The following is a 19,936-nucleotide window of genomic DNA, read 5'->3' on the forward strand; positions in this document are numbered from 1 at the left end:
TTTACATTGGGCAGAAATACGGCAGTTTACATTGCCTCTCCTCATTCTTCCTACCAAAATGTATCACTTCACACTTCTGAGTTAAATTTCATCTGCCACGTGTCTGCCCATTTTACCAGTCTGTCTATGTCCTCCTGAAGTCTGTTACTATCCCCCTCGTTGTTTACTACATTTCTGAGTTTTGTATCATCTGCAAACTTTGAAATTATACCCTGTATACCCAAGTCCAGGTCATTAATATATAGCAAAAAGAGCAGTGGTCCCAATACTGACCCCTGGGGAATCCCAATGCTAAACTTCCCTCCAGTCTGAAAAACAACCGTTCACCACTACTCTCCGCTTTCTGTCTTTTAACCAATTTCGTATCAACGCTGCCACTGTCCCTTTAATTTTGGGCTTTAATTTTGCTAACAAATCTATTATGTGGTTCTTTGTCAAACGCTTGAAAGTCCATATGCACAACATCAACTGCACTACCCTCATCAACCCTCTCCGTTACTTCATCAAGAACTCAATCAAGTTAGTCAAACACGATTTGCCTTTAACAAACCCGTGCTGACTTTCATTTATTAGCCCATGCTTTTCCAAGTGCCAATTAATTTTGTCCCGGATCATTGTCTCTAGAAGTTTCCCTACCACCGACATTAGGCTGATTGGCCTGTAATTGCTGGGTTTATCCCTCTTTTTTTAAACAGAAGTGTAACATATAACAAAGCTTTTGGTCACCCCTCTTAGTTTCTCCTTTCCTGGCTTGGTGTTTTTTTTCCAGTTTTCAGCTTCTGAAGAAACTTGGGATTTTTTTTACTGTTAAAGGCAGTGTACAAATTCAAGTTGTTAGTCAGACTTTCTGAAATCATATTGGCTGCCACTTACAAATAGATAATTTTCATTTTCAAATAGATAATTCTCGATTTTCTCCCTAATGATCAATTGCATTATTTTGCTGGCATTTAATGCGAGACTAACGGATTTGTAGTTGCCTGGGTTTATTTTACCACCTATCTGGAAAGTAGATGCAGCTATAGTTGAGCTGAAGCTTCCAAAGCTGAGAGTAGAGTGACTACACAGCTTGTAGTGATTCAATCAATAAACAATTGGCCACTATATTATGTCTGGATGAATTTTTTCTCCAATGCATCTTTACAATCCGAAACCGAGGTAAAGGAAGGGTGCTGTAGGTTTTAACTGAACTCTCCAGAAGAAGCAGAACTGTACACCATTAGCATAAAAGATACTTTACAATTAAGATGGGAACCGCTGGTGGATAAAGTGAGTATCAAATGGAATTCTGGCAGATTCACAATGGAGAACAATGAGGGGCAAAGTTTCATTCTTAAATGTGAATAATGAGTTGATTTTCATCATTTGTTCTTCGATCACACTGAAAGTAGGTCTTGCATGTGCATCTGAATTTTGAGCACAATTAGGAGATTTCTTAATGCCACGGAATGCCTCTTGCAAAAACTCCATGTATGGTATCTCTCCTACAAATAATGTATCTATTAATACAATAATAGTGGTACAGTAACACACACTTCCTGTCTGACGCAGAATATTTCCTGTGCGACACTTCAGGTGTTGCACTTTGGCATTGGTTGAAATTTCATTTTCATAAAATGGCAACAAATGAAAAGTGAGCAAAGCTGCTAGAAACCTGCTAATGAGGAAGTGCTAACCATGCATAGAAATATTGGATTGAGTATAAACAACAACTTGCATTTGTATAGCGCCTTTGACGTAGTAAAATGTCCCAAGTCGCTTCACAAACAAAATTTGACTCCAAGCCACATAAGGAGATATTAGGACTGGAAGAGGCAGGTTTTGAGGAGCGTCTTAAAGGAGGAGAAAGAGGCGGAGAGGTTTAAGGAGGGAATTCCAGAGCTTAGGGCCTAGACAACCGAAGGCACGGCCGCCAATGATGGAGCAATTAAAATCGGGGATGTGCAAGAGACTAAATGTATCAGTAGGAGAAAGGAGCGAAATTGCTCTGACATTTTTGTTCCCTCAAATGTTGAAAATAAGGTTTGTAATATAATAATCATAGAAATTACACATTGGACACTAACATGATTAAACGTATCTATAAAATTATCTTTAGGTATCTTAATTAATGTTTTTACTGAGACCTGAGCCTCTCTCAACAAGCCTAGGTTTGAAATAATATCCTCCCTGCAGTAATCACTGTCAGTGAAAACTAAATTACAATTCCCAACGTGCTGCCATATACATTGTGGATCATTCTTCCTGAAGGCATCAGTACCATTCTCTTTGGTAGCTGTGAAGTATGTCTGTCCTTAGATTATAACAGTAATTGGACGGTGGGGAAAATTAGTCCTTGTTGCACACGTTTTCCGGGCGCCATCACACTGCTAAACGCAGCTTCCCAGGCATCCATGATGCCCACCTGAAACATTAGGCCCCTTGTATATGCAAATTAGGGGCCTATCACCTGTTTTTGGCCCCCTCCTGGAAATTGGTCAAGTACTAGGCAGAGCATGCGACCTGCATGCTCCAACTAGTTTTTGCAGATATACAGCAGCCTAACCAGCAGCACTTAAAGGGCCCACTGGAGGCTGATGAAGAAAGGGAAGATAAACTTCTTTTTACTTACCATCCTATGGAGCCGGGATGAACAGGAGTGTTCCTCCCGTTCAGATCTACACCAGTACTGTGGGCCACTGTCTGTGTGAGCAAGCTTGAGATTTAATGGCTGTACAGGAAACAGCAACCAAGGTGGCTGCAAGAGAGACTGGTTGAGCAAGGGAATGAGAACGAGGCGGGCTCAGAGAGTCAGAGGCAATTTCTACAAGATGGACTGGCTGTGAAAGAGAGCGTGAGTGAACTGGTTGCAAGATTGAGCGCTAGCAAGGCTGGTTCCAGGAGAAACTGGTAGAGGAGAGGGAGCGAGAGAAATGGAAGGCTGGCTGAGTATGTGAGGCTGGGAGAGAGAGAAGCTAAGTGGCTGGCTGAGAGAGAGGATGACAGATAGACAGGCAGAAGCAGAGATAAATAGACCGAGGGGCAGAGAGATGAGAGATAAGAGATAGACAGGCACAGTGAGTTAGACAGGGACACACAGACAATAAGATCTTTATATTTTGTAATAATCTATTCTAAAAGTGCCTGTTTTATTTGTTTATACTGAGAAATCAAAAGCAATGAGATATGAGCAGATTATTTATGTAGCTGTGGTATATCTTTATTTATCTACCTGCAGTTGTAGAAAACACCACTGATTTTCTAGGGACAAATCAAAGAACACTTATTTCACTGTCTCTGTGGAGATCTTTTACAAGCTTTTTTCCAAATGTGCATCCCTCCCCACTTCCACACCCCAGCAACTCTGCCCACCCTTTTGCAACAGGATAATGTTTGACTCTTCATGAGAAACACCATGAAAGATCTGCAGGTAAACTATTAAATGTGTAGTATGGCTCTCACAAAAATCGTGAATGGCACAAATTTCCAATCAACTGATCAAAAACCACTTGGCTTCAATTAGAGACACATTTCACTCAATATTACAGTTAGTTATTTTCCAAATGCTATATTTTCTCTGAACCATTTTTAAAAAAAAATTAAAGGCTTCTGTTTTGATAAACAAAAAGGCCTACTAGTGGCTTAATTTCCTGTTTACATGTTGGTGAGCTTTAATTAACATGGCTTCTGCCAACAGACTGCACTGCCTTGTTTTAATTATGCAAGGGGGGACATATCAAGTAATTTATGTTGCGCTTATTCCCCTACCAGATTCTACATTGGATATACTAGGCTTATTTGTAACTAGTCCCATGGTAGGGAAACAGATAATTGACTTCCTTGGAAGGTATTTAGCCTGATACTGCTCCCTTCCATGTATTCATGTATACCTTCCATGTATTCATGTATACAACAAGAGAGAGTCTAACCACCTCTCCTTGACATTCAATGGCATTACCATCGCTGAATCTCCCACCATCAACATTCTGGGGGTCACCATTGACCAGAAACTTAACTGGACCAGCCACATAAATACTATGGCTACATGAGCAGGTCAGAGGCTGGATATTCTGCGGCGAGTGACTCACCTCCTGACTCCCAAAGCCTTTCCACCATCTACAAGGCACAAGTCAGGAGTGTGATGGAATACTCTCCACTTGCCTGGATGAATGCAGCTCCAACAACACTCAAGAAGCTCAACACCATCCAGGACAAAACAGCCCGCTTGATTGGCAACCCATCCACCACCCTAAATATTCAGTCCCTTCACCGGCGCACCATTGCTGCAGTGTGTACCATCTACAGGATGCACTGCAGCAACTTGCCAAGGCTTCTTCAACAGCACCTTCCCAACCCGCGACCTCTACCACCTAGAAGGACAAGAGCAGCAGGCCCACGAGAACAACACCATCTGCACGTTTCCCTCCAAGTCACAAACCATCCCGACTTGGAAATATATCGCCGTTCCTTCATTGTCGCTGGGTCAAAATTCTGGAATACCTACCTAACAGCACTGTTGGAGAACCTTCACCAACACGGACTGCAGCGGTTCAAGAAGGCGGCTCACCACCACCTTCTCAAGGGCAATTAGGAATGGCCAATAAATGCTGGCCCACATCCCATGAATGAATTAAAAAAATCATGTTCTTCAACAATACATAACTCCCCAAATGTTGCTCCAGGATTTTCTGGCTGGGACGTCTTATAGATGGAGGTAGCCTCAACTAGGGACAAAGATTTCCTTCACTACCTCAAATTCTTCTAATCCAAACTAATGGATGAGGGTGTCCAGTATATGAGGGTTTTCAGTGGCTGTAACTTAATTGGCTTTTCAGATGGCAATTGTTGAAGTTCCAGATGTGAGACTTTTAAAATAATTCAACATTCCTGGTTCCCAAAAATCCTCTTAACAAAATAGTGGAGATTGTCTGTTTTTCTCCACATATCCTATTAACAAAATCACAAGAATATACATTTTTGAAATAGTTAGTTCTGATAATGCAATTTTGTTACTTACAGCAAAAGATAGCCATCTGTAGCTATTTGCAAACAGTCTTTCTTAGCTTAAGCTTGACAAGTTGTCCCCTTTTTGTGTTTCTATTTTCCAGTAGGGAATACTTTGAGAATCTGAATCAAAGTGTGTGATGGATGTCTGATGTGAGGGAGACTATTACTTACTGTAGGACTGTAGCAATTTGTATCAAAGCAATAGATGAGCTTTCAATGGTTTGTTGGGTGCGATATATAGAGGATCTTTACTTAACAATCTATCTTTTTAGCATCCACTGTTTGCTAAGCCATACGATGGCATGATCTTGGGACATATATGCTGCACTAGATCGTAAAAATAGGGTAAAATTTTATGGTTTGCATCCTATTTAGTTTTACCTGTTTTCTGCCTCAAAAAAAGACATTTAATCCTGAATGTGTGATGTTTCCCCTCCTTCTGTTAAACTGATCAAATCTACCTCCTTTCCTTACTTATTCTTGGCCTAATGGCTAATGCATAACATGATCAGCATGTAGAATGAAAAGGCTGACATGGCTGAATAAAGTGTGGTGGGGTGAACAGATTTGGTGTGATATAGAAGGAAAAGGTTAAATGCTTGAGACCCATTTTAAACCAGTGACACTCAAAACTGTTAATATTTTTGTTTCACTTCAAAGGCGAAAACGACGTAACTTCAGCAAACAGGCCACAGAAGTCCTGAATGAGTATTTCTACTCCCACCTGAGTAACCCCTACCCTAGTGAGGAAGCCAAAGAGGAACTGGCAAAGAAATGTGGTATCACAGTGTCACAGGTACAGCCTACTCTCCCAGCTTCAGCCTGGGACTCGCCTCCGGTCCACCTCCACAGATATCACTACACATTTCCCTCAAGCCAGCTTGGAGAAACAAGCAAAACAACAAATGTAGGAGAAAAGCTTAATATGTAACATTTGCTTATATATCAGTACATATGTTTGATCTACCTGTCAGGGATACTGGGATAAGATATTACGAGAAATTGTACAATATTAAATTAATGGTTGCTGGCTGCTCGTTTTCACACTGCAGTTATATCGCAATATGATCTTTGCTGTAGCCCAACATAGAGGGAGATTCCAAACACTTTCATAAGATTTTTTTATTAATGAATTTGTTTCCCAAACACAAAGCTGGTGTGATTATAGTATAGTATGCCGATATTTGAGTCCAAGTCTAAATGAAGTGTAACCTTGTGTATGAACAGTGCCGCTTTCCCAGAGGGATTGGCGAGTACCTCCCCTAGCCAAATCTTAAAGCTTTTTATAATTTACACCAATTAAAGTATCATGACAAAACTGTTACTCCTGCTCTGTATGTAAATATATTCATAATTGAGATGACAAGGGCTTACACTTGCAGTGAAGGTAAACGCATGTTCATGTTTTGCCAATTCTGAGCTGCTGAGAATGCTCTGGTCTTTATTATGTGCCATATACTGTTACATACCTGCCAATTCTTCTGGTGCTAGTGTCGGCCCAATGATTTTCCTGTCTGCTAATGCTACCGCAACTTAAGTATGAAACTTCATGAGTTAGCTGGGCCAACCTTTTATTGCAGCATCACAAGAACTACAATAGCTGCATATTAAGGGTAAAAGGGGGTAGTGACTTCAGGTACCAACGTGTACAACATCTACACTTCTCATCTCGTCAGTCCCCAGGTAGCAAATTCCAAATGTTAGAAATGCAGTCACTTGAAGTGATCGATGCAGGGCCTTTAATTTGGTCCATGCTTGTTTAGGATAAATGCTTTTTTGTGCCTTCTTCCACTTTTACACCTCCCTACGACTCAGGTCTCCAGTTTTCTTTTTCTCCCAGCACATGAAATTCTTTATAAATTTGAAATGTTGGCAGGTATGTTTTTGGCAAAAAAAGAAACATTTTTTGCAAAATTGCATGCCTTTGTGGCACATTATTGTATTGAGGTGGTTGATTGACAAAATGTTGACCGTTTTGGGATTTATTCATTTTACTGGTAATGTCAAAATTAAAACGAGATCTTGAAAAGTATAAACCTGATAAGGCATTTTGTTAAAATGGTACAGTACAAGCCTTCTAATGGAAAGAGGCCTTTGACGAGCAGACTATCCCCTTCATCCATTCGTTTTGTTAAGCAAACACTGCTGAATGTGTGGAGAGTGAATCGATGTGTGAAGAAATAGTCTCTTTACACAAACTTTCTCATTATCAGGCTTGCACCGTATTTAAATTAGCCACATTTGGAAATATCTCATTTAAAGGAACAATCTGTGATTTCAGAAATAAAAACAATAGTTGGATTAAATTTACCGTTTAAACCCTAAGTGCTAGCCCTCCAGTATAATTGTGTTTTCATTTTGCATTATTTAATCATTTAAATCATGGTGTTCTTTATCAGTGCAGATTAACATAGAGCAGGCTGCCATTTTGTGACATGATTATTCCAGTTTGCAGCACTATCTTGTAATATTATGATGCCACAACATTGTATGTTACCAGGCAAAGGTAAACTAAATAAAATGCATGCCTTAAATTTGAGCTGAAATTCTTGTTTCTGTGGTAACTGAGTCACTGGTTCACTGTAATGTGGTTGTTAACCTGCTGTGGGCAGCTAGAGCGATTGAAGCCTGAAACATTGCTAGGTTTGTAATCCTGGAAAGGTGTTTGACATTCCCTGCACAAATTCACAAGTGGACACACATTGGGAAAGAGACTGTAGCTGCTCACCACCTGTTCCAGTAATATGTGATGGAGGGAGACCAAAGTATCTGTGCAGGGTTTACCCTGCATCATCGCTGGTGAAGGGCATTCTACCAAACTTGGGAAAGACTTCACATTAGCGGATCTCATCAAAGTCATTCACTTACCACTGGAGGAGTGGAACGGGAATCTCGGGAAATACTTTCTTCTGTTTATTTTTATGGTACTTTCTCATTGTGACGTGGCAAACATCAGGTTCCATGGGGATTTATATTGTAATGTGTTTGCAGATTTTGCTTATATTTTAAAGGTCCAAAATTGTTAAAATTGGCCACAAATGTGTATAATTTCTGGCATACTTTAGAAACATGGACTTTTCCTTTAAACATGTACCTGGTGTAAGAATATTTTAACAGTTTTTATCAGGCAAATTCTAAAAAAACACAAATGCCATATCAGGTCTATGCTTTGGAGTTATACATGTTTTTCTATTAGATATTACTGTGCATTTTCTTATGAATATGAATATACTTTATTTTTGAGTCCCAGTGTACCTAATTACCAGAGCTTTTGATATATAATTCATGGAAGGAAGAAAACCAGATGATGCACTGCTACTTGGAGTAATATGAGTTCCCATTTCATAAGAGCAGTTATTTAAAATAAGATGAATTTCATAGTCACCTTCAAAGATAATATACCATTTTTTAAAATTAGATTAGCTCTTTGCAATTCAGGCTGCACACTATTAACATTGCTTTGCTTCAGTTAGCAGGAAATTAAGTGCCCTGGTAGAGGGAGGGGAAAATAGTAGCTAGTTCATCCCAAGAATCCCGCATGTGCCTCCGAGTAACTCTTTACAGAGTGGGATTAAGGCCTGGAAGCAATTGGGAATGATCCATGGCATGATCTAAAGAGAGGGAGATTTTTTTAAATCAATAGATAATAGGAAAGATAAAACACACAATAGATTCTTGTGTCAAAGAGGAAAAAAATAGGAAAGGGGGCTTTGCTTCCAGATCTGGGTGATAGCAAATGGCCAATCAAAAAATAGATATTTTGGATATTTATATAGAGGATGTAAGGCTAGTGAAAGCATATTAAATGCTCCCAGTTGTCTCCTGTGGGCTTTTTCCTGGTGAGATTTGTCATTCAAGTTTTTGTATCTTTCATTGCTGACAAGTTTCTCCATGCATTGCATAGCAGAAAGAGGTAACTCATGAAAAAAAGTAGTGTATGGTTTAATATGACAGAAATGAACAGTTTTACTCAATGAATTGTGTTTTATCCAGATTAACCAATATCCTGTTTATTTTATAAGGCTATAATATTTACAAGACCCTCTGCCTCTAATATTCTTCAGTAAATCTCTCACATCCTGTTCCCTGACTCCATTTAGCATTATAGAGTTGTAAAACACCTCTTCCTGTCACATGAGCTCCACAAAAATAGTCAGGAGCATAATAAGAATAGTTAGTGGTGACAGTGGAAATGTCAAATTCCAAAATGCAAACTGCTAAAAAGCTAAGCAAAATTATCTATATATATGCATTTGCTGTTGGCGAGTGTCAATCTCTGGCATTACACATTTTAATTGGCTGAAATAAACAAAACACAAATCAAATGATCACTGATGAGCATTGCAGAAATGTTACTCGTACCAAAACCTAGAAATGGAGCCAATCAAATTGCTCAAAATGTTTTTTCAAAAACTTTTTATCCACTATTTTTCCCCTTAGCCAGCTGACTGAGGGCTTAAAACAAAAGTCCCCATTTTAACTCGGCAGGAATCAGGTGGGACGGGTGGCAGGACCACGTGACGTTGCCAGCATGAGGCCCAGGTGATTTTAATTCCCTGGGCCTCATTTGAATATGATTAATGGGCTGCCTACCTGATCATGTCGGGAAACGAGCAGCCTGCCCGTTCCCAAGGCGTATTTAAAGCAGGAATGCACCTCTTAAAGTGAGGTTTCATTCCCCGTGCCAGATTACTTTGTAGTGGTTTGGAGAGAATTATCTTTGTTGTAGTGAGTCGCAGGGCTGCCCCAGCTTTTCGCATGCCAACCTGGAGGTCAGAGCAAGGAGGGAGATACTGTTATCCAGCACCTGCAGGAGCATCTCCTTAGCCACTATCCAGCAGGCCTGGACAAAGATGGCTTTCAGGGTCGGTGCCAGCAACTTTGCCCCCAGGACCTGGCTTCAGTGTAGGAAGAGGTTCAATAACCTTACAAGAGCAGCAAGGGTGAGTACAGATCTTCATCTTCATGCCTCTCTCAACATTTGCCAACACTCCTTTCACCCCTCCTCCACCACTCTCAATAATTCCCACCCGTCCATCACATTCTTCAGCATACAATCACAAGGGCACATTGCAACACCTCTCTTTGTCATTCTGAACACACTCACCTCTTCCTTTGCTCTCGTCAACATTACGCTACGCTAACACTATCTCTTCTCGCATCCTAGCATTGCATAGTCAGCAACTCCTCCCAGCACTCTTTACTCACTTCACATTCCAAATACTTGGCTTTCCATTCATCACCTCCCCCATCCTCATTCCATCTTGCTTCTTCTCCGCCTCTCAGCACATGCACTTTGTGCTCAAACCCTACACATCTCCACTTACCTTTTCAACAGCCACTCACTAACTCTCTCTCACTCTTTCTGCAGGTCAAAGACACCATATAATGCCTAGGAGAAGCCCAAGACCAGGGGAGGAGTATCTAACATCATAGCTCTCACCCAAGCAGAGTACGAAGCTCTGGAGATCAGTGGTTGGGGCAAAGCCATGAACATCGGGGAAGGCGAGGCTGGCAGCTTACCTGAGCAGGGTGTCTGCATATTACTTGTAACTCTTCATTCACCTCAGCAAACATCCAGCAAGTTTCACAACCTCAAGTTGCATTCTGAAGATTGTCACCTGCAAATGTCCAGCCTCTCAATGCCATCCTAACTCATTAGCGGCCATGCCTTCAGCTGCCTAGGCTGTAAGCTCTGGAATTCCCTTCTTAAACCTGTCTGCCTCTACCTCTTCTCCTTTAAGATGCTCCTTAAAAAGTTCCTCTTTGACCAAGCTTTTGGTCACCTGTCCTAATATCTCCTTATGTGGCTCGGCGTCAAATTTTGTTTGATAAGTGCCTTGGGACGTTTTACTGCTTTAAAGGCACTATATAAATGCAAGTTGTTGTTGTCCCTTTTCTCTTTCCTCCAGGTCTTCTCAGCAGCAAGAGCCTTCTGAAGAAGACAACTCAGAGGAGGACAATTCTCCTAAAGTTGCATTATCAGGCAATCCATCCCTCCCAAACACCAGCACAGATATTGGCATTCTGTGTGGGTTAGATAGTGAACCATAGGGATCTGCATGTGAAACACCCAGCATCATTGAGCAGCAGCAGGTACTGGTTGCAGGGACAGTTCAGGAGAAAGTTCGCTGGAGTGTGAGGTCCTCTCTCAGCTAAACATGACACAGATGAGGACTTCAGGGGCCCAGCCATTAAAAGAAAACTATTTACTTCACCAAAGCAGTTATACCAGTTATTGGAAGGCCTGCCTAGGAGTTTCAACACCATGGCTGAAAATTTCTAGTCTGTGTGGTGTCATCTCGTATGACATCTACACTCTGCACCTTGGAGAGTGTGATCACCTCCAGGGACGCTGCAGCCAGGCTGTCACAACAGATTCAGTTTCACCAGCCTTTACACCTTTACAGTTGCCATGCAGGCTCTGGGTTCCACCTTGGAGAGACAGGTGACCACCTGATGCATATTTGTGGACCGAATAGATAGAGGCTTTGAATGAGCGACTCATCTTCTGCAATCTGCTCTCCCACAGATCAGTGGAAGTGAGGAGCTCCAGCCCCACAGGAGTGGCAGTGGTGCAACAATGGGAGCATTGCCCTCTCTCTAGATGTCAGCATATCTGGTCCTTCACCACCCCCTCAACCAATACCCGCCATGGTGCCAGCAAGTTGGTTGGGCCAGACTACCCTAGCAGCAGCTGAGGTGCAGCAGTCTGTGATCGCACTCTTACAGGCTTGAGCACTCACTGGCCACGAGAATCTCAAGGATCCCAACATGAGGAACAGCCCCTTTCTCTAGCTCTGCTCAGGCCACTAGGGGAGCACCTCAGAGGTTTAGTAGTTAGTAAACTTTTTTTTAAAAGTAAAGCACTATGGATTGATCACTTGGGTGAGAAATGAATGGTAGGCAATTATATTTACTATTAAATGAATCACCTTTTTGGCCCTTTGGCCTGCAGTGAGGTTTAGTTGCAGCATTTGATAATGCATTTTCAGTATGTCATTGATATAGAAGTTGTCTGAATGGTTTAATGCTGCATGAAGGGAATGTTGAAGGCTGTAATAAGGACTGTTAAGGCAGAGGGGCTCTGTGTAGTGCATGACTTTTTTTCTCTCTTGTTCAGAATACTAAAGGTCAAGGATCAAGCAAGACACTGTAGTTATTTTCTAACTTTAAAGAATTTAATTTGACATACAACATGACAGTTTTTCCAGAAAGAATGTAGTAGCTTTTCGTTCAGTCTTTTCCTAGCGACTACAACTCTAGACAACAGATTGATCAAACAACAGTTAAATTCTGAAAGACCTGAGCCTCTGTTTACTTAACTGCATATGTCATACTCCAGATGCCACACTTTTTTTTTCACATGTGCGTTATATTGGTATTACACTCTAGCCTTTACAAAATAGTGCATCATTTGTTTTACCATGAACAATGCACTCAGGATCAGCTAATATTATGGTACACATGCTGAGCTGGAGCCTGAAACTCGCAAGCACAATTCAATTTACCAAGTTCTCTAACTAGATAACAAACTTCGAATGACTTAAAACTTTGTTTAGTTAACAACAGTTAGATTTTGTGGCTTTAAAGGGACACAGTGCCACCTTAGCAGAATAATATTGTTCAATACACATGTATTACATTGGTATTACACTCCAGCCCTGGGGATCAGCTAGTATATATTATATATATATATATATATAGTACACACGGTTTTAGTTCATAGCCTTTCCAGACGTATCACGAGATAACTAAAATTCACTGCAATTACCAGCATTTCAGTCTAAATCTATGAAAACCCCATTCTGGAGAAAACTCCCATCATACATTGATATGATTCTCTGCAGGCAATTCATGCAATATATGTCTTAAGTGCGAGCATAGTGAAGCAATAGCTGTAATTATAAATTTGTTTTTCTTCAACATTTCAGTACAAGGTAGAGCATGTGCAGACAGACACAGAAAAACATAGTAAACAAGAGACCAACTTTTTTTCAATATGTTATGTGTTTTCAAAACGTAATGAACAATTGCAAATTTTAAAGTGGAATATTTGTATGTTCTAATGTATTCTAAACATTTATAACACCCATGTCAAGTAGAATAGTGTGTCAAAGCTCTCTGTGTTGCATTAATATCTTCTGTATATTAACTCATCTGTGACTTTAAATTGATTTATTTGGCATTCTGCACTAGCATCAAAAAGCTGTGTATTTTTCAGTATTAAAAAAATGTAGTATTAGTAAGGTGGTGCACCATGGAGGGGAAAGAAATTAAGCAGGTTACAAATTATCATTTTGGTACATTCAGATGGTGAAATCTGTTCCTGTCAATAGTACTAAAGGTATTGCACTCAAATTGTACTGGAGTGGTCTCTACTTATGATCAACTCTGATTAGATCAAGACCAAGTTCATATAAAACATTTTTCATGTATAAACCTAATCTCATTCATTGTAATGTAAAATATATTAAGATTAATTTGGTAGAATTAAAGTCTACTTCTGCTGTTGATGCAGTAACCATTGGGGAGTTTAAGATACCCTGAACATAGAGACAATGGATAGATACGGTGATAGGTAATATGATGATTCTTGTTGCATATGTCTATTCGTAACAAGTAAGAAGATACTGACAGGTTTTGTTTGGGAATGTAGCAGGGAAATTTACCCAATCCCATACAAACATATGAAAGGGTTAGTACAACAATGTTCGGTCCATCACACCTGCTCCATCCATGCACACATTTACACCATCCACCCTTCACCCTACTCACAATCTCCTGGGACAAGTTGGTAAAACTCTGAGGCCAATTTAGGACAAAGTCTGGGAAATTCCTCTCCAAATGCCTACAGCAATCAGTACATGGTCACTGAATTGGTTAGCATGTTCAGGTGGACTTCCTCTCTTTGTATTTTAATGAAATTGTACCCAACTAAAATAACTGGATTAATGATTTTGTTAAAATCGTAGAGAGAGGAATTTCTAGGTCAGCTTGGTCTGACGATGCTTTATAAGAACGTAACCTTTTTTTTCTTCACTGAATAATTGAAATGATTGTTGACTGTTACTGCCTGCAATAAAATTCTAATAGCAAGTTGGATAAGAGTCCCTGCCCTTAATTAATTATGTAAATGACAGCTTTGAGTGAAGTGTAGAAGACATTAGTTAGGCCACACTTGGAATACTGTGTACAGTTCTGGTCACCCTATTATAGAAAGGATATTATTAAACTAGAAAGAGTGCAGAAAAGATTTACTAGGATGCTACCGGGACTTGATGGTTTGACTTATAGGGAGAGGTTAGATAGACTGCGACTTTTTTCCCTGGAGAGTAGGAGGTTGAGGGGTGATCTTATACAAGTCTATAAAATAATGAGGGGCATAGATAAGGCAGATAGTCAAAATCTTTTCCCAAAGGTAGGAGAGTCTTTTACGAGGGGACATAGATTTAAGGTGAGAGGGGAGAGATACAAAAGGGTCCAGAGGGGGAATTTTTTCACTCAAAGGGTGGTGAGTGTCTGGAACGAGCTGCCAGAGGCAGTAGTAGAGGCGGGTACAATTTTGTCTTTTAAAAAGCATTTGGACAGTTACATGGGTAAGATGGGTATAGAGGGATATGGGCCAAGTGCAGGCAATTGGGACTAGCTTAGTGGTATAAACTGGGCGACATGGACATGTTGGGCCGAAGGGCCTGTTTCCATGTTGTAAACTTCTATGATTCTATGATTAATGTGGAGAGCCCTCTTATAATGTTGAAGTTTTTATTATAATGGGTTTTTATTGTGACTTTTGTAGAAATTTAGGAGGTTGATAAAGCTCACCAGGTTGGTGATGTTTAGTGTGTTTCACTAACCCTCTAGATGTTGATGGCTGGTCCATTTTCTACTTCAGGCATATTACTATTTTGAGTATTTAAAATTTTCTGTCACCTTTGATGTGCTGAAGTATGATTATTTAAGTTCAGTGAATTTTGATCCATTATCTTGGACTTCCAGCCTTAGCAAAACACACAACAGCAGGGTTGAAACTATTGCTTTTAACACATCAGACATAGTAATTACTTCTTTTATGTGGTTCTTACAAGGCACAGAAGTTCTGTGGTGTTCCTTTATACTCAGCCAGTGGTTGTCCCTGTAGTCATATTGTTTTAGTTCTGTCAGATTGAGGTTCCAAATGAACACACCCTTATCTAGCAAAAATCAATTGATTTTAGTCTTGAAAATTTCGATTGACCCAGCATCTATAGCCTTTTGGAGGAGCGAGTTCCAAATTTTTACTACCCTTTGTGTGAAAAAGTGCTTCCTGATTTCACTCCTGAATGGCCTAGCTCTAATTTTAAGATTATGCCCACTTGTTCTGGATTTTCTGTATCTACCCTATCGAATTCCTTAATCATTTTAAAAAACCTTGATTAGATCACCCCTTAACTTTCTAAACTCAAGGGGATACAAGCCAAATTTATGGAACCAGTCCTCACAATTTAACCCTTTAAGCACTGATATAATTCTGGTAAATCAGGGGATCCTGTGGATGTGGTGTACTTGGATTTCCAGAAGGCTTTTGATAAGGTGCCACATCAAAGGCTACTACACAAAATAAGAGCTCATGGTGTAGGGGGTAACATATTAGCATGGATAAAGGATTGATAAGCTAACAGGAAACAGAGAGTAGGCATAAATGGGTCATTTTCAGGTTGGCAAGATGTAACGAGTGGAGTGCCACAGGGATCAGTGCTGGGGCCTCAACTATTTACAATCTATATCAATGACTTGGATGAAGGGACCAAATGTATGATTGCTAAATTTGCTGATGACACAAAGGTAGGTAGGAAAGTAAGTTGTGAAGAGGACATAAGGAGTCTGCAGAGGGATATGGACAGGTTAAGTGAGTGGGCAAAAATTTGTCAGATGGAGTATAATGTGGGAAAATGTGAACTTGTCCACTTTGGCAGGAGGAATAGAAAAGCAGTATATTATTTAAATAGAGAGAGATTGCAGAACTCTGAGGTACAGAGGGATCTGGGTGTCCTAGTACATGAATCACAAGAAGTTAGTATGCAGGTACAGCAAGTGATTAGGAAGGCAAATGGAATGTTGTCATTTATTGCAAGGGGAATGAAATATAAAAGTAGAGATGTTTTGCTACAGTTGTGATACCACATTTAGAATACATTGTGCAGTTTTGCTCTCCTTATTTAAGAAAAGACATAATTGCTTTGGAGGCTGTTCAGAGAAGGTTCACTCGATTGATTCCTGGGATGAGGGAGTTATCTTATGAGGAAAGGTTGGGCCTGTCTACTCTGGAGTTTAGAAGAATGAAAGGTGATCTTATTGAAACATATAAGATCCTGAGGGGACTAGAAGGCATAGATGCTGAGAGGATGTTTCCCCTGTGGGAGAGACTAGAACTAGGGGCCACAGTTTAAAAATAAGGGGAGTCCCATTTAAGGCGGAGATGAGGAGAATTTTTTTCTCTGAGGGTCATGAGTCTGTGAAACTCCCTTCCCCAGAGAGCAGTGAATATTGAATATTTTTAAGGCTGAGTTGGATAGATTCCTGATTAACATGGGAGTCAAAGGTTATAGTAGGTAGATGGGAAAGTATGATTGAGGTCACAATCAGATCAGCCATGATCTTATCAAATGGCAGAGCAGGCTCGAGGGGCCGAGTGGCCTACTCCTGTTCTTAATTCGTATGTTCGTATGCACTGTACCCACTCCAAGACCAATATATATTTCCATGAGGTTTAGTGCCCAAAACTGAATGCAGTACTCCAGATGGGGTCTGACCGTATACAACTGAAGCATAACTTCCTCACTTTTGAATTCCAATCCCTTTGAGATAAAGGCCAACATTCCATTAGCTTCGATTACTTTTTGTACTGTGCATTAGCTTTTAGTGATTTGTGTACCTGGACACTTAAATCCCTTTGCTCTTCCACAGCTCCTAGTCTCTCACAATTAAGAAAATATTCCAATTTGTCTTTCTCAGACCTCACACTTCCCCACATTGAACTCCATCTGCTATAGATTTGCCCACTCACTTAGTCTGTCTATGTCCCTTTGTAACTTGCTGCTCCCTTCCACGCAACTTACTGTGCCTCCCAACTTAATGTCATCCGCAAACTTAGATATACAACTCTCTATTCCTTCATTGAAGTCATTAATATATATGGTGTCAAGCTGTAGCTCCAGAACAGATCCCTAGGAAACACCATTTGTCACATCCCGCCAATCAGACAACAAACCCTTTATCCCTACTCTCTGTCTCCTACCTCCCAACCAATTATCGACCCATTTCACAAGGTTACCTCTAATTGCATACCCTTTCATTTTTGTTAGTAATCTCTTGTGCAGAACCTTATCAAATACCTTCTGGAAGTCCATTTAAACAATATCCATAGACACTCCCCTATCCACCATGCTATTGACCTCAAAAAATTCAACTAGGTTAGTCATACATGACCTACCCTTCACAAATCCATGCTGTCTCTGATGATGGATACCAGTAAAAATTGGTGTTAAACTGACAGGTCTGTAGTTACTTGGCTTCTCCCTCCCTGCCTGCTTAAATAATGCAGTGACATTTGCAATTTTTCAATCCAAAGGCACAATTCCTAAAACTAGAGAGCTTTGGAAAATTGTGACTAATGCATATCCAATTTCCTTACCTATTTCTTTTAATACCCTGGGGTGGAAACCATCAGGTCCTGAAGATTTGTCTATCTTAAGTCCCATTATTTTCTCCATTACCATTTTCTAAACTTATATTAAATCCACTAAGTTTCTCCCCTCGACTTATTTTTAGTTCCCCTTGTACTGCTGGTATTTTGTCATCTTCCTCCACTGTGAAACAAATACAAAGTACTCATTTATCAATCTGCCATTTCCTATTATCCATTCTGCTGCATATATCCTAACTCGGACTAAGTCCCGTTGGCCCATCACCCTAGTTGTCGCTCACCTACATTGACTCCCGGTCCAGCAACACCTCGATTTTAAAATTCTCATCCTTGTTTTTAAATCCCTCCATGACATAACCTCCTCCAGCCCTACAACCCTTCTAAATCTCTCTGTTTCCTCCAATTCTAGCCTCTTGTGCATCCCTGATTTTAATCACTGCACCATTGGTGGCCATGCCTTCAGCTGCCTAGGCCCTAAACTTTGGAATTCCCTCCCTAAACCTCTCTACCTCTCTCTCCTCCTTTAAGATGCTCCTTAAAACCTACCTCTGTGACCTTCACCTGTCCTAATATCTCCTTATGTAGATATGTGTCAAATATTTTTTTGATAATGCCCCTGTAAAGTGCCTTGGAACGTTTTGCTATGTTAAAGGTGCTATGTAAATGCAAGTTGTTGTTATTACAATCTTGCCTGCAATCCCCCTTACCATTCACTTTCTCTTAATATATGTATAAAAATATTTGCTGTTAGCTTTGATAGTGCACATTTTTTTCATATTTGTCTTTGCAGCTCATATTACTTTCTTTGTATCCCTTTGAGACTTTTTATAGCTCTCCCAGTCCGCTGAATTTCCACTTTTGTTTGCATTTGTGTAAGCCTTTTCTTCTAGCTTGATTCTGTCCTCTAGTACTAAAAAGAGTCACTCATTTATTAAACTTAACGTCAAATTTTGTATTCTCATTATTCTAGTTTCTTGTTTCGATTACACTTATCACACAGCTGAAAATTCCATTGGTTGCACTTTGGTCCTGAGAGTCTCAGTGTTAGAGGATCCATTAATGTCGAGCATGGACAAAGTAACTGGATTGTTAGGAATAGTAAATAGTGAAAACATTCAATTTAGCATTTTACAGGACTTAGTAAGTAATAGAATGACACCATGGCTAATGGGTCTGGACCTTTCAATAGCCCGGCACTCAGAGCCAGATGTTGCAGACTCAGAGGAGTACTTTTCAATCTGTTGCATGATTGAATAACATAATGATATGACTAATATGGTAGGCCTTCTTGGGTTGCCAAGGGACAGATCTGCTAGGATCTGACTGTCTGTTGGAAAAACATGGCTATTTTGGCCAGTTATAAAGCATGACTTTCGCCCCCTCTTGCATGATACCCAAGAGGGTGAGGAGGGTAAAATAAATCAGGCGACCGTTATCGTGCGGATGACAAAACCCTGACATGCAGGCAACTAGACCAAATCATAAACTTGCATTTGGAGCAAGTACAACCTTTTATTTGCTTTGAGTTAAGTACTTAAAACAATTTGCAACAAAATTAGTTTAATGGAAATGCCTCTTTATCTGTATTTTGCATAGAGCCCAGCTTTTGTGGACTGGAAAATTAAGAACAGAAGCAAAACAGGTAGTGCCCTCCATTTGAATCTGGGGAGCTACCGACTGAAATTTATAAGATAAAATATTGCTAGGAGCAACTATTTTGGCCTGTTGGTTCGCAAGATATAGAGTCTAAAGCAGGTTTGTCCCTTCATAAAAACAGAATTGAGTAGGAATTCACTTTGAATTAGCTTTAACACATCTTCTGCCTCATAAATTCTCATTTGGAGAGAACATGTCTGAGTCTTGGTTTGTGTGGCACTATATTTCGATTGTAGTAAACTAACACTAGGGCCCATGAGACTGAAATTAGAATTAGGTCATCCTGTTTCAGAATAGATATTGCTTAGCTGAATAACAATGCATCTTCTTCTATTTCCCTGGCCAACAGAGAATGTTTTCTTAACATTAGAGACCAAGCCACGAGTGCTGTTGTCCCCTCCATAGCTGCTCAATCAGAATCCTTGAATATAGAGATAAAAACTGCCCATTTAGTTACCTTGTTCTTCCTAATAGCGTGTATATCTTGATTTTATCATAGAGACATAACGTGACAGGGCAGTTCTGTTGACAGCATTAGCGGTGGTTTTATAGGGTAGATGTTTACTTAGCTTCTCCGTCTCTCACCATTTTACTGATTTAGGAATCTTT

General features: G+C 40.1%; 1 protein-coding gene across 2 annotated transcripts in view; it reads left to right on the forward strand.

Annotated features, from left to right (window-relative positions):
* Positions 1 to 19,936, forward strand: part of pbx4 (pre-B-cell leukemia transcription factor 4) — a 371,833-nt gene that overhangs the window by 305,227 nt on the left and 46,670 nt on the right. For both annotated transcript variants that reach the window (XM_067973182.1, XM_067973183.1), the window contains exon 5: positions 5,647 to 5,782. In XM_067973182.1, coding sequence (XP_067829283.1) covers positions 5,647 to 5,782 — 136 coding nt within the window. The remainder of the gene's footprint in view (positions 1 to 5,646; positions 5,783 to 19,936) is intronic.

This window comes from Heptranchias perlo, chromosome 37 (assembly GCF_035084215.1).
Source record: "Heptranchias perlo isolate sHepPer1 chromosome 37, sHepPer1.hap1, whole genome shotgun sequence".
NCBI lineage: Eukaryota > Metazoa > Chordata > Chondrichthyes > Hexanchiformes > Hexanchidae > Heptranchias > Heptranchias perlo.